The sequence below is a fragment of the Aspergillus heteromorphus genome (assembly GCF_003184545.1).
Source record: "Aspergillus heteromorphus CBS 117.55 chromosome Unknown BO70scaffold_18, whole genome shotgun sequence".
Lineage (NCBI taxonomy): Eukaryota > Fungi > Ascomycota > Eurotiomycetes > Eurotiales > Aspergillaceae > Aspergillus > Aspergillus heteromorphus.
This window is the reverse complement of record NW_020290423.1, coordinates 503,872-516,264: the sequence shown is the minus strand read 5'-3', so window position 1 is coordinate 516,264 and position 12,393 is coordinate 503,872. Positions and strand designations below refer to the sequence as shown.

Here is a 12,393-nt window from a genome sequence, read left to right as displayed (position 1 = left end):
GGAACCAAGGAGGATCGAGAAAAAGTTGAGACTGACGCCAGAAAGCGGAGAGCCCAACCCAGTTTTTCCGACCGCCTTTTAGCCCGGCAGAGCTCGACCTCGCAGGCTCGCTCGCTCGCACCCGTCCTCCTCCTCACTTGACCTTCCTCAACGCACTCGCACTTGCCACTTCCCCCTCTCCCCCTCCTGTCAGTGGAATCAAAAAGGCTCAATTGCCCCCTCCTCCTCCACTGTCCCACAACTAACCCCGATCTTCCAGCTTTAATCGCAATGGCCGACTCCAACGAATCCCAGCCGGTCCCTCGCTCCACCAAGCCCGTCAGCGAGGCCCTGCTGAACGAAAAGGTACCCTCTCCTCCTCTACACATCCTACCGGTCGCCGGTCCGTCCTGGACATTGGACAATGCATACTCCATGTGGTTTGCAACAAGGGGGGGACCATGAACACTCCCCGCGCGCCCTGGGTCTTCCACCTATTCCTGCCATCTACTGGTTGTTGCAAATGCGGGATCTACATATGTCATGTCATCGGGCACTGAAAGTGTGCATTCGGGCTAACTCGGAACCGTCCTCTTATCACAGTGGGACCGCGCCATCTCCTCCCTGATCATCCGCTCCTCCCTCGGTCTGTCCTTCGGTGTCGTTTTCTCCGTGCTCCTCTTCAAGCGGAGGGCCTGGCCCGCGTGGGTTGGTCTCGGTTTCGGTGCCGGTCGCGCTTGGGAAGAGGCTGACTGTATGTGGATGAGACATTCAATGTCTTGAACTCTCGTCAAGAGGTCACTGGTGGCTAACGTGGTTACAGCTTCCTTCCGTCGGGGCGACTCCCCCGTCAGAGATGCCCTACGCCGGTAGAGTGGCTCGATGTCCGATTCTTTTCTGTATGATACCTGTATAGCTGGGAAGGAAACGAGTTGCATCGAGACATCCGTCATCCGTTGCGGTTTAGAAGGACCTTCTAGACGTTCCTAATTTAGCATCCAATCCATCGTCTGGTACCTGTTCTAGTTGGTTGGGAATATATAGCGTTGTTGTTGACAGTAGCCATCCGGCGGAAGCCAGCGCGGCCTGGATGGTCACGCGACCGTGTCCTACTCGCTGCTGTTTCCAGGTTGCAGAGATGGCGTGTTCCCATGCAATCCCCTCTTGTGGTAGTGGCTATAGAAACCTCGCGGTTGGTTGGAAGTAGAATCAGTAAACCCAGGCTAAGAGACTTTTGAAGCTACATTATTAGGAAGCATCCTAGCAAGCACGAGGGTGCCGACTTCTAGTTATAGGTGTGGAGTAATTGGGGAATATGTACATGCACACACAGAAAGGAAAGATCCGATGTAGTCTATCATCCAGAATCTATGCAGGGGGGTATCGTGAACAATCATCAGTCATCTGAGCAGAGAGCTCCATGCTAGCAAGGGTAGCCAGGACAGTCCACATGAAGCAAAGTGTCTTCCGCAAAGCGATAAAGCTTTACAGCATAGAGTTTGTCGGATGGAAAATAAAATCCTCGAAAGCGGGCATTTGAGACGTGCTCACGCCTATTGTATCCGTAGAGAAAGTTGAGAAATCCATGTGGCCCCAATTGTTCTCCATGGTGGGTTCAAGGCCAATGCCGTTGTGCCCGCTGTGAGTAAGACAACCAACGCAGGTACAGTCGTTCCCACACTGGCAACTTCCAGTAGTGTCGGCGCAAGCACTTGGCAGGCCCACGGGATATTCGAGTGTATAGTATTCAGAGGGTACCATCAGTTGTTGTCCCGAAAGATAGTCTGCAGGCGGGGATGCATAGCCGTTGTTCACGTTGCCGAGGGTTGGGCTATGATTGGCATATGAGTGCATGCCAATAGGCCGCGCGCCATGGTCCGTTGGGTGCGCAAAGTTTGAGTATTGATATGGCAGCGAGGTGAGGTGATCCTGTTGACCCTGTTGACTCTGCTGGCCTTGCTGGCCCTGCTGACCCTGTAGAGGGGAACTCCTATGGCTATTTAACCCTCTCTGTTTCTGCTCGTCATCGGTCAAAGCCACCAGGAGACCCATCTCTTGAACGTGCTGCCTAGTGGTATTATTGAACGGGTGTGAAACACAGCCCAAACATTGACATTTATCGCCACAAGTGCAGTTATGGGTGGCATCGCATTCGGTATCTTCTGGGTTCGGAACGTTCCGCGTGCTTTCCGAGGGTGGGTTCGATGTCGATGTTTGGAAGATTCCGTGGCCATTTAGAGGTTGATGTGAAAACTCCACAGGATGTGGTGCCATGTGTGCCATGCCTCCCGGCATAGACAGAAGTCCAGACTGAGATAAGGGTAACGAAAATGGCTGCATGTAGTGTTCTTGCTTGGCTACCTGAAAATCCTGCCATGTTGACACTTGAGGAGTAGGATTTGGTGTGTGACTTGTGCCATTGCCGTTAAATATGTGCGGCGGAAGATAATTGGGACTGTCGAGGATTGGGCCTCTATTATCAACACTTTCCGGTGACGACTTTGGTTTCTCACAACAAGATCGCTGGACGGGGGCTGGAGTCTGCACTGGCGGCTGGGGCTTGCGAGAACAACAGCTACTACCCTGTGAAGCTTTACTCTCGCCGATTTGATTGGATGCTTGACGCGAGGTAGCGACAGATTCATTCGGGTCTTCATTGACGGCATCGTACGAGTTGTTTGGACGTTGCTCCTGAGCGGAATATGCGTACGGATACGGACGGTTCGACATTCCACCCTCAGCATGCTGTTTCCTAAATTCCGGTATAGAGCTCAAAGCTTTGGTAAGATTCTCCGGCGCCGTCTTTATTTGTCGCTTGACGGATTTCTGGATTTTATTCGGAGCAGAAGACGGAGTCGGGGTTGGGGGAGCTGGTGTGGTTGAGATGGATTCGGCCGCTTCGGCAGGCACTTGGTACACTGGTCTACATAGACAGGTAGAACCTAACAGAAACGGTCAGTGTCATCCATTTCGCACTCGATGGGGGGGGTTCCAGAACAAGCGTCGCAAGGACCGACCTTTTGGGATGCGAACCATAAACGCATAGAGTTTCTGGCAGCTACATGTGCCTTTTGGGTGAGGGCATCTGGCCAGCGGTCGTCCGGCTTTGGGAACCTTCATCATCATCCTGTCGAAGTGCTGGCATTTTGAGGACCGATGGCCACGGATGCATGGTTCACTGATAGTTGCAGTCCTCGGTTAGCAGCAAGGCCCTCTCCATCGGCACTCCGCAGGGAGATTCATACCATGACCATTTGGCCCCTTCTTCGTCGAGAGGCATAGTGGCGAGATCAAAGCAGCAGTAGCATCAGCTGCCGATTTCGTCTTGAAACTCCTATTCAGAGGTAGACCTGGGCTCCCACGTCGAATAAGTAGGCGGTAGATAAATAGCCTTACCCCACCCAGAGGGGTCTGATCGTACCACGGCCGTAGATACAGGTTTTGTTAGGACCTCGGGTGATCGCTAGGATTCTGAAAGCCGGAAGGGATAGTCAAGCGTCAGGCCCACTGAGACAGTGTCTCTAGTCTCTGAGCGAGGCCAGCGATGTCGGGACGGAGAGTCGCTGAGAGACTGACAGAGGGGCCAATCGACAGGATTCGGAACGGTGATTAGTGCGCAAGGCCGGGCGCCCGATAAAGATTAGATGCGGACCGGGTGACGCAGTCTAGTCTAACCCACACAAGTAGGACAAGAAAGACAAAGCAGACAAAGGAGGGTTTGCGGTCTGCGATGCTCCGGAAATCAAGCCATAGCCCCGCGCGAGCTATCGACAGGAGGTACTGGTGAAGGGGAAGGTGGAGGTGGAGAGGATTTGGCAATCGGGGGAGATGAGCGGAAGTCCGGACGGCAGAATAAAGACGAGGGCCGATAAGAAGAGCGGGCGGGAGGCAGGAGGCCTAGGGCAACCAGCAACCTCAGGCGACCTCAGGCGACCTCAGGCACGTGTCTGTGCCTGGCCTTTTTCTCACTGCCTGAGGCCGTCAGGCATCCACGACGCCTGGATCGGCCAGCGAATAACAAGCTGCGCGGGCAGACAAAGTATGCGAGCCTCTTTCCTGCTGCTACTCCGTACGTACTACAAAGTCGGCACTTCAACTAGCCCTGCCGCCAAGTTCTCTTATCCCTGGAGCTGACGTCGTCCAGCCCGGCCGCTCTTTTTCTCCCGTCCGCCAGTCTACCTTTTCCTTGTCTGTTCCAATGACCCCCGAACGTCGTGATGCTCCCGGCCAGGCGCCGGACAATGGGACTGCGGCGTCGCGCGCTCGAGACTTCTTCTCCGTCCCTGCGCCGGTGAAGCGCATCTTCGACCGCTTCCCTCTCGTCACCTACCCGCCTAATGATCTCCCGCACATCCCGTGGTCGGACAAACGAGGCAATCGCTTGTTTGTCTTTACAGATGCCGCCGGTGCCAGGCGTGGGAGACCCTCCTTCAACCCGCAGTGTCTCAAATGGCAGGTACGTGAAATCACCTAGGTGCTGGTGCGGCGCGCCGTGTGATCGGTCATCGCTCACTGGGGACTTCTTGCGGCTTTTAGGCATACCTGAGGTTTGTTGGGATCGACTTCGACATTATTCCTTCGAACAACCATGCGTCACCCTCCGGTGCCCTTCCCTTCCTTCTCCCCGCTCACCCAGTCGACAATAACGCCCCGATCCCTTCTGGCAGGCTGCAGAAATGGGCGATTGAGCAAGTGCACTGTGAAGAGGAGCAGCAGCTGGACGTGCGCTTTGATGTGTATGCGTCGTTGCTGGATCACCGGATACGAAATGCTTGGGTACGTGGTGGAACAGTGGACTTCCAGAGGAATCATTCCATGCTGACAGGCTTGTAGCTTTATGCCCTATATCTGGACCCCGAGAACTTCGATGCGGTTGCTCAACCACTGTATGTGCACCCTTCGAGCACAAATTTCGCCGTACGGACCACCCTTTCGGTGCAACTCCAGCAGGCCGCCCGGACAGAGATCCTGAAAACAGCATCATACGTCGATGTCGGCGCTTTGGAGGCGGAGGCGAGCGACGCATTCGAGGCGCTATCCACACTGCTCGGGGACAACACACACTTCTTCGACCGACCCAATCCCGGCCTATTCGATGCCAGCGTCTTCGCATACACGCACCTCATCTTGGACGAGGGTCTGGGATGGAAGCGAAACCGGCTGGGACAATTGCTGCGACGACATGAAAACCTTGTACAACACCGTGAGAGGCTACTAAAGTTCTTCTAGACCCTGGGGGCGGATCCAAAAGATATCTTTAATTTCTGTACAATAACAACCTACTTTGTCAATCCCTACCCTATCCACCTAGAATCGGAACAGGCATCCAGCTTCTAGATTAGGTTTGCACGGTCATTGAGATCGCTTTTGAAACATATTCCGACCTATACCGTGGTGCCAAATCCATTTCTTCGCCCTAACGAACCCGCCAGTCTCCCATGACGGTTCTCTCTCAAGCACCTTCTCCAGTCAGCTAACCCAGTCCGGTCTGCCACCGCCAATACATCCTTGACGGAATGCGAGAAACTCCTCGATCGGAATTTCGTCCCAGTTGCAGTATCCACAAGGCCTGTCTGGCTAATCGTCCCCATATCGGGGTGCATATCCGTGACAAACAGACACCCACCGTGCCTCAATAGCGTGGTCACACATTCAAAGAGCAGAGCTCTGTAGGGGTATGCGCTCCAAGACAAATCGCCCCTGTCGTCCCAATACTGTCTCCCGGTACTGTCATCGGGTCGAATATACCCAATAAGATCCTATCCCGAGTGATTCTTTGGAGTCCAACGCTGCCCGGCGGATGTGTCTCCCGCGTCATAGCCTAGGTCAACTAGTCTCAGGATCGGACCTTTGGGCCCGGTTCATACAGTAGCTGTAGCCAGTGGGGTAGTAAACGGAGGAAGCTGCCATTTGTGTTGTAGACCAGTTTGTGTTGATTAGATGGGACTGTGCACTCTGCTGGCCATAGCGCTGTCTGCCAACGCTCCTGAGATCGAATGAGGTATGGTGTAGGTGAACGATGATATGATCTTGATGAATTTTCAGATTTTCGCTCCAGCTAGCTAAACCGAGTGCACAGAAGGTGTGGTTAACTCCGCAAATTGGAAGTACTATGCGAAGAATCAGGCTCGCATTGCGGGAGGGATGGAATGGATATATATAGTACTACTTCAACGTAGTACTAGACAACCGTAAGTTATCACACGGCTCACCTCACAGCATTACTAGGCAGTGAGTAGTAATACTATCAAAAGAATAGATCGACTGGCTAGATAGGTCCGGGAAGCAAAATCGCTACCTTTTCGTCAAATGGTAGATAGATAACGGGAAGGAGTCAAAATAGACTTGCATAGGTGTCCTGCGACTAGCATCTCTAGTGTGTCGCGTACCCTCGTCTGAGGGATAGTAGTACTACTTTAGATTAGCTGTGGAGCTGTTCCATGGACGGGCAAAGGTTAATCTTCTCCATCATTCAGCAGGGCGAGAAAATGTTTCTTCGATTTGCATTTGTACCCACTACTACCATCTACCCTTTGATCGATCCATCGCCTCCAATGGCTTACGAGTTATGGTCCACACCTTCTTTATACCAACGACAGACCTTCCTTCCTTCCTTCCTTCCTACCTACATCAACGGCCAAGAAAGATCATGAGAGCCTGTTCTTAAAAGTCCCATATTTCAACTAATTTCAAATTGCCAGACTCCTGTGGATGAACCCCACGCGATATCTCAAGCTGTATTCACTGACCCCCTATCCCCCGTCACATACGCGTTCGTGGTGGTCGTGTCGTCGGTATCGCCAGGGCTAGCACAATGATCCGTACAATAAATTGTCATGTGCGATGTACCTCCATCATCCCGTCGCTCAAGTGACTCTCCCATTGTGGCCATCTCTCACGGTCCATCCGCGAAGGGTTCTGCTGCGTAGTACATGGAGAAAGAGCCCCCCCAGGGTGTCTTCTTGTCTGCCGTCTGAGCAGTGGATCAGGTAGCGACGCGCGCGAGAGAATCGTGGCTAGCGGCTCGATACAGTTATGCATTGACAGGTAAGGTATTGGGATATGTACTATGCTGCCCCGAATGAAAACACCGATCTATTCTGGGCCCTGAAGGGCGGCGGTTCCAACTTCGGTATACTTCCTCCCCTTCGCCAATCCTCAACCAATTGCCCAACCGTGAACCAGGCATCGTCACGAAGATCGAAATGGCAACCGTTCCCAACCAGATCTGGACCGAAGTTCGAGTCTACCCTCTCACAGCAGCCAAGCAGCTCCGCGAGGCTCTAATGCAATACCACGACGCCATCAAAACCGACAACAAAGCCACTCTGATTTGGAACCCAACCGACGACATAATCCTCATCATCAACTGTTACTGCGCCCCCGTCGAAAACCCCTCAGTATTTCAGCCCTTCTACAGCATCCCCCACCTTACCAACTTCGTGCCCCCGGGTGTCCGAACAATCTACGATCTAGTCCAGATCATCGCGTCCATGAACGAGGCCGAGCCTACCGTGTACGCTTATCCCCTTTACCTCCCTCATAACTCGATGTACGTACCTAACCTAACCCCCCCACTCAGTCACGAATTCCGCACCATGTCCAGCCGTCACAGCGTAGCGGTATACGAGGCCATCGAGAAAGCCCACGCCGAGCAAGCCGAACTCCTCAAGGTCGTGGAAGGTCTTGCCCTGACGAGCGTCATCCAGTCCAGGCTCTCTCTCGCCATGAATCAGACGCTGAAACACGGTGGTAGTACGCTAGGCTTAGAGCCCGTTGGACAGCAATGTACGTCTCTTTATGGGGGTGTATCTGCCCTACAAGTATTCGAACTATGCGGCGCGGGATCAGGATCCCTTGGCGCGTTACGGGGCGGAGAATGTGCGGCGGTTGAAGGAGGTTGCGCTGAATATGATCTCGAGGGGGTGTTTCGGTCGTTGCAGAATGGGGGGTGGTTGTTGTCGAAGTCTTAGGTTGGAGGTGGAGGGGGAGGTGGAGGGGGAGGTGGACGGGGGTGATGTAAATATATACAATATCTAGATCTATGAGGTACGCTTGGAGGGTGTATGTATGTAGTATGATTTGAGAATTTCCCTATTGAATTATTACGTGTAAGATTTTAGTGATTACAGATATAGTATAGTATAGTATAGGTAAATCTCAATCTTGTAGTTCATTCATTAAAGCACTGTGATGGTGGGGTGGGGGAATCAATCATATCACTTCATTCGAGGAAGAGGGAAAACAGTAGCATGAAAACAGGACATGCGTAGCGTAGCGTAACATGACACATAAGACATTGAGAGATAATCCATGATCCATGAGCCACATGTAAAGTAAAGAACGGCGACATGGAGAAAGAAAACATCGAGCATGGAAGCATGAGAGAGACAACGAGAAACAGAAACAATCACAACAGCAGGAGAGACGGGGAATCCAATGCATAGACCGTACCAGACGGGAAGAGTTCGTGGCAGAAAGAGAAGAATAGAGGAGAAAGGAAAGAAAACCGAGGATATCAAAGACAACCAGACGGGAAAAAAAAGGATAGAAAAGGAAATAAAAGAGATAAGGAAAAAAGTGAAGGGAAAGAAAGGGAAGGGAAAGGAAGAGGGGGAGAAAAATAAAAGGAAAGGAAAAGCCATAAGAAACCCAGCCATGATACCGTAATCCATGCACGCTCCATCGCTCAACATAAACACAGAAGACTCAAGAGAACCGAACCCATTATTGACGCTCGTAACACCCGCACCGCTAATAAACCGTCGCACCGAAGGGCGCCGTTTCTTTCAAATCTTCGACTAGATCCTCCACGTTGTTCAGATACCGCCCCAGCAAGGACTGCTTCTCGTCTGTCGTGCGAGTGTCGCGGTGCGCCTTTCCGCCGCCGTGAACTCCCGGGACATTGACACTCCGAGACACCTGTGCCAGGCCCAATTTGCTTGGACTGCGCTGGTGGCCAACCGCCGTATTGGGAGCGCTTGATGCAACCATTGGCGTCTCCGGCATCAGGTAGAAGTACAGAAACTCGACGAGTTTAAGCTTGACTTCGCGCGATGTGGCGCGCTGTTTGAAGAGGGAGGTCACGGTCAGAAGTCCATCGAGTTCCTCAAAAGTGCGCGTGTTGGCAGGGTGGTCCAGTAACGCCGTGACCAGGGTGAGGAGGGTCGCGGATTGGATCGCCGGGCAGTTGATTGGGTCGAGGAGATCGAGTAGTAGGTTCATGTAGATCTCGCGCGCAAACAGGGTGCGCGACGGGGGGTGGAGGAGAAGCACGCCTTGTATCAGGTCCAGGGTGGAGACGATGAGCAAGTCATTGGTGCCGTTGCTTCCCCGGCCGAGCAGGTGCTCGAGACATGTCACCAGGCGCATTGCGACTGTGATGCGTTAGCGAAGTGGAATTGCGCGACATTTCGAGACGCGACGGCGACACATACCATTCCATTGAAACCCCTCCTGCAGCTTGAAAAATTCGCGAAAGGCCGGATCATCTCTGAGCTCGGACAATGTTTTGGGCACTGGTTGCGGAGCCCCAAAGGATAGAAGGGACCGCCGTTTGTCCGACGCCGAGCGTTTCGACTTGGATAAGCAGATCTGTGCGAGGAGCCCTTCGACCTGCCGCAGCCCTTTGCGGACCTTGCTAGGCTCGTAAGAGGAAAGGTAGTCGAACGAATGGGCCAGCAGCGTCTCCATGAGTATGACGGCGCAGGTTAAAGTTCGTGGCACAATGGGAGAAAAAAAGTTGAGTGTGTGGGTGGGGGAGGTCGATGAGTGAAAAAGAAACTGATCCGTCTCGAAGACCCTGGGCCAAGAAGTCAGGCACTATCTATATGTACCTTACTCCGGGAACGTGTGAGGGGGGGGGCAGAAAAATAGAACACGGCTGAGCCCAGGCGCTTGGAAAATGGGGACGTGTATATTAAAGGCGGCCACGATTGGTGCGCGATAGTGGGTGGACACGATCAGCTAGCGAACAGATGGTTGTTGGCATCATCTGAAGCTGATCGCGCCGATTAGACTCGGTTGCGGCGAGCCTTGGCGACTGGGCTGTCCTGGGTCTGTCCTGGGTCCGTTCTGACCTGTCCTGGCCCTGGCCTGGGTTGTTCCCCCACATCCGACCACAACAACCCGATGGTTGCCCCGGCGACCCGCGATCGTGTTCCAATAAGCGGCCGGCATGGGCTCCATGAAGAACCGGATCTCCTGGATAGCGCCTTGCTAATGATGTCAACCCAGTTAAAGAGGTGGCTGGTAGTGTGGTTCAGCTACGCCATTGCTGTCGTTCGGGGCCATAAATGCCTTGGACTTGGGAACGGGCAGGCTGTCACTTTTCGAGACTCGACGTCAACGGGGCGCCTACTACTCCATCTTCCCCATCCCACTGTCAGTAGTCAGTACAACCAACCTCCTCTCGGAGTCCAGCCTGGCCCGCCTCCCGGAGGCATATCTGGGAATTGGTGCAACGACTCAGACCGCCCCTTTGGTTGGCTGTGATTGACTGAGAGTGACGACAGAGACGACAGAGATAACAGGTGACAGGTCACATTGCATGGTTGCCGTGGTGGTGGTGAGACTGTTGGGGCCGGATGTTTGATGAATATTGATCTAGAAGGGAGGACCGGCCGGAGTTTGTGCGGGGATTTCGGGCGATTCGGGCGATTCGGACGATTTTTCCAGAGCGATTCCCCATGATTGGAGCCGCTGGGGGGAACCTTTTCCCGGTCAGGTGACCCGCGGTGTGACCCCCTCACAGGCGCGCACACTGGCCGGGCATGTGATTCGCGTCACACTGCTGCTATTTGCTACTACTTGCGGCCTATACTTGCTGCGATTTGCTGCTCCTCTCCAGCCATACTTCGATGCTCTGACTGACTGACTGACTGCTGCTGCTGTTTGCATTCTTCGCCCCATGGGGCCTGCTTCTAATTAGCCCGTGCTGGACGCTTTGGTCTGCACCTTCATCACACCTGTAAGATGGGCTAGCTTACTTTACTTTCACTGCCCCCCTCCTCCCCCTCTCCTCCCCCTCTCTTGCCACTGAGCATCCGCCGCCTTCACTCCGAGGAACAGAGCAGGAACCCCCCCTCCCCCCTGGCTAATACACCCTCCCATACCGGACACGGACGCCATTGATTAACACTTCACGCCATGTCTCCAGGCCCATACTTTGACCCCCCCGCTCTCCTCTCCCCTCACCCGACATATACCGCCGTCATGGACACCCCAATGGCAGGGATGGGCGCAGCCCCCCCCGTGAAGCCAGACCCCATGGCGTTCCCGGACCCGAACGAGGACGAGCTCCAGACCAGCGCCCACCGGTCCCGCGCACACAATCGCAATCGCTCCAGCGTGGATGGAACCAAATATCGAGATGGCCAGTGGTCGTCGGAAAACAACCAGATCCTCCTCGGACCATACGACTATATGCTCCAGCACCCCGGCAAGGATATTCGGCGCCAGTTCATCAATGCCTTCAATGTCTGGTTGAAGGTCCCTCCGGAGAGCCTGACCATCATCACCAAGGTGGTGGCCATGCTTCACACGGCTTCACTGCTGTAAATTCCGCCCCCGCGTTCCTCCTCCGTCCTCCAAACGGAGTCGGACACAGCTAACGTCTGGTGCGTCAATCAGGATCGACGATGTCGAGGATAACTCGGTTCTTCGGCGCGGAATCCCAGTCGCCCATAACATCTACGGCACAGCGCAGACCATCAACTCAGCCAACTATGTGTACTTCCTCGCCCTCCAGGAAGTCCAAAAGCTAAATAACCCGACGGCGATCGACATCTATGTGCAGGAGTTACTGAACCTGCACCGCGGTCAAGGCATGGACCTTTTCTGGCGGGATACGCTCACCTGCCCCAGCGAGGAGGAGTACCTGGAGATGGTGGGGAACAAAACCGGAGGACTGTTCCGGCTCGCCGTCAAGCTGATGCAGGCCGAAAGCGGCACGGACAAGGACTGCGTGAGCCTGGTCAACGTGATGGGGTTGATCTTCCAGATCTGCGACGATTACCTGAACCTGTCCAGCACCACCTACACGAAGAACAAGGGCCTCTGCGAAGACCTCACGGAGGGCAAGTTCTCGTTCCCCATCATCCACAGCATCCGCTCCAACCCCGGCAATCACCAGCTCATCAGCATCCTCAAGCAGAAGACCAAGGACGAGGAGGTCAAGCTGTACGCCGTCAGTCACATGGAAAGCACCGGCAGCTTTGCGCACACGCAGGGCGTCGTCCGCGAACTGCGAGAGAAGGCGCTGGCGCTGATCGACGAAATTGACGGCGAGCAGCCCGATGGCCGCGACGAGGGCGCTATGGTCCGGGCCATCCTTAACAAGATCACCGAATCGACTCTGGGAGAGCGATAGTTCTAAAAGATGACATGAGCCACCAGCTCCACCATCATACCACC

General features: G+C 54.1%; 6 protein-coding genes across 6 annotated transcripts; 4 read left to right on the top strand and 2 right to left on the bottom strand.

Moving 5' to 3' along the window:
* Positions 1-270: 270 nt before the first annotated feature.
* BO70DRAFT_294416 (MICOS complex subunit MIC10) lies at positions 271-852 on the top strand (the record flags this gene model as incomplete). Its single annotated transcript, XM_025539475.1, has 3 exons — positions 271-345; positions 583-733; positions 803-852. 3 exons carry the CDS (start codon positions 271-273, stop codon positions 850-852), a joined length of 276 nt encoding a protein of 91 aa, XP_025398080.1.
* A 346-nt stretch (positions 853-1,198) lies between these two features.
* On the bottom strand, positions 1,199-3,423 carry mac1 (putative copper-activated transcription factor GRISEA). Its single transcript, XM_025548643.1, has 3 exons — positions 3,225-3,423; positions 2,997-3,157; positions 1,199-2,921 (listed from the first exon to the last, which is right to left on the bottom strand). The coding sequence occupies exons 1-3, from the start codon at positions 3,257-3,259 to the stop codon at positions 1,465-1,467; spliced, it is 1,653 nt and encodes a 550-aa protein (XP_025398079.1). The 5' UTR covers positions 3,260-3,423; the 3' UTR covers positions 1,199-1,464.
* A 635-nt stretch (positions 3,424-4,058) lies between these two features.
* On the top strand, positions 4,059-5,298 carry BO70DRAFT_363443 (putative mitochondrial outer membrane protein (Sam35)). Its single transcript, XM_025543564.1, has 3 exons — positions 4,059-4,435; positions 4,516-4,755; positions 4,813-5,298. The coding sequence occupies exons 1-3, from the start codon at positions 4,178-4,180 to the stop codon at positions 5,206-5,208; spliced, it is 894 nt and encodes a 297-aa protein (XP_025398078.1). The 5' UTR covers positions 4,059-4,177; the 3' UTR covers positions 5,209-5,298.
* Positions 5,299-7,184: 1,886 nt separating this feature from the next.
* Positions 7,185-7,952, top strand: BO70DRAFT_397790 (uncharacterized protein; the record flags this gene model as incomplete). Its single annotated transcript, XM_025546735.1, has 2 exons — positions 7,185-7,495; positions 7,562-7,952. 2 exons carry the CDS (start codon positions 7,185-7,187, stop codon positions 7,950-7,952), a joined length of 702 nt encoding a protein of 233 aa, XP_025398077.1.
* A 626-nt stretch (positions 7,953-8,578) lies between these two features.
* Positions 8,579-9,891, bottom strand: BO70DRAFT_67996 (cell division control protein 14). Its single transcript, XM_025548642.1, has 2 exons — positions 9,417-9,891; positions 8,579-9,356 (listed from the first exon to the last, which is right to left on the bottom strand). Exons 1-2 carry the CDS (start codon positions 9,670-9,672, stop codon positions 8,734-8,736), a joined length of 879 nt encoding a protein of 292 aa, XP_025398076.1. The 5' UTR covers positions 9,673-9,891; the 3' UTR covers positions 8,579-8,733.
* A 1,356-nt stretch (positions 9,892-11,247) lies between these two features.
* On the top strand, positions 11,248-12,349 carry BO70DRAFT_294799 (FPP/GGPP synthase family protein; the record flags this gene model as incomplete). The annotated part of the gene is made up of 2 exons (XM_025539487.1): positions 11,248-11,534; positions 11,611-12,349. 2 exons carry the CDS (start codon positions 11,248-11,250, stop codon positions 12,347-12,349), a joined length of 1,026 nt encoding a protein of 341 aa, XP_025398075.1.
* Between the last annotated feature and the right edge of the window lie 44 nt (positions 12,350-12,393).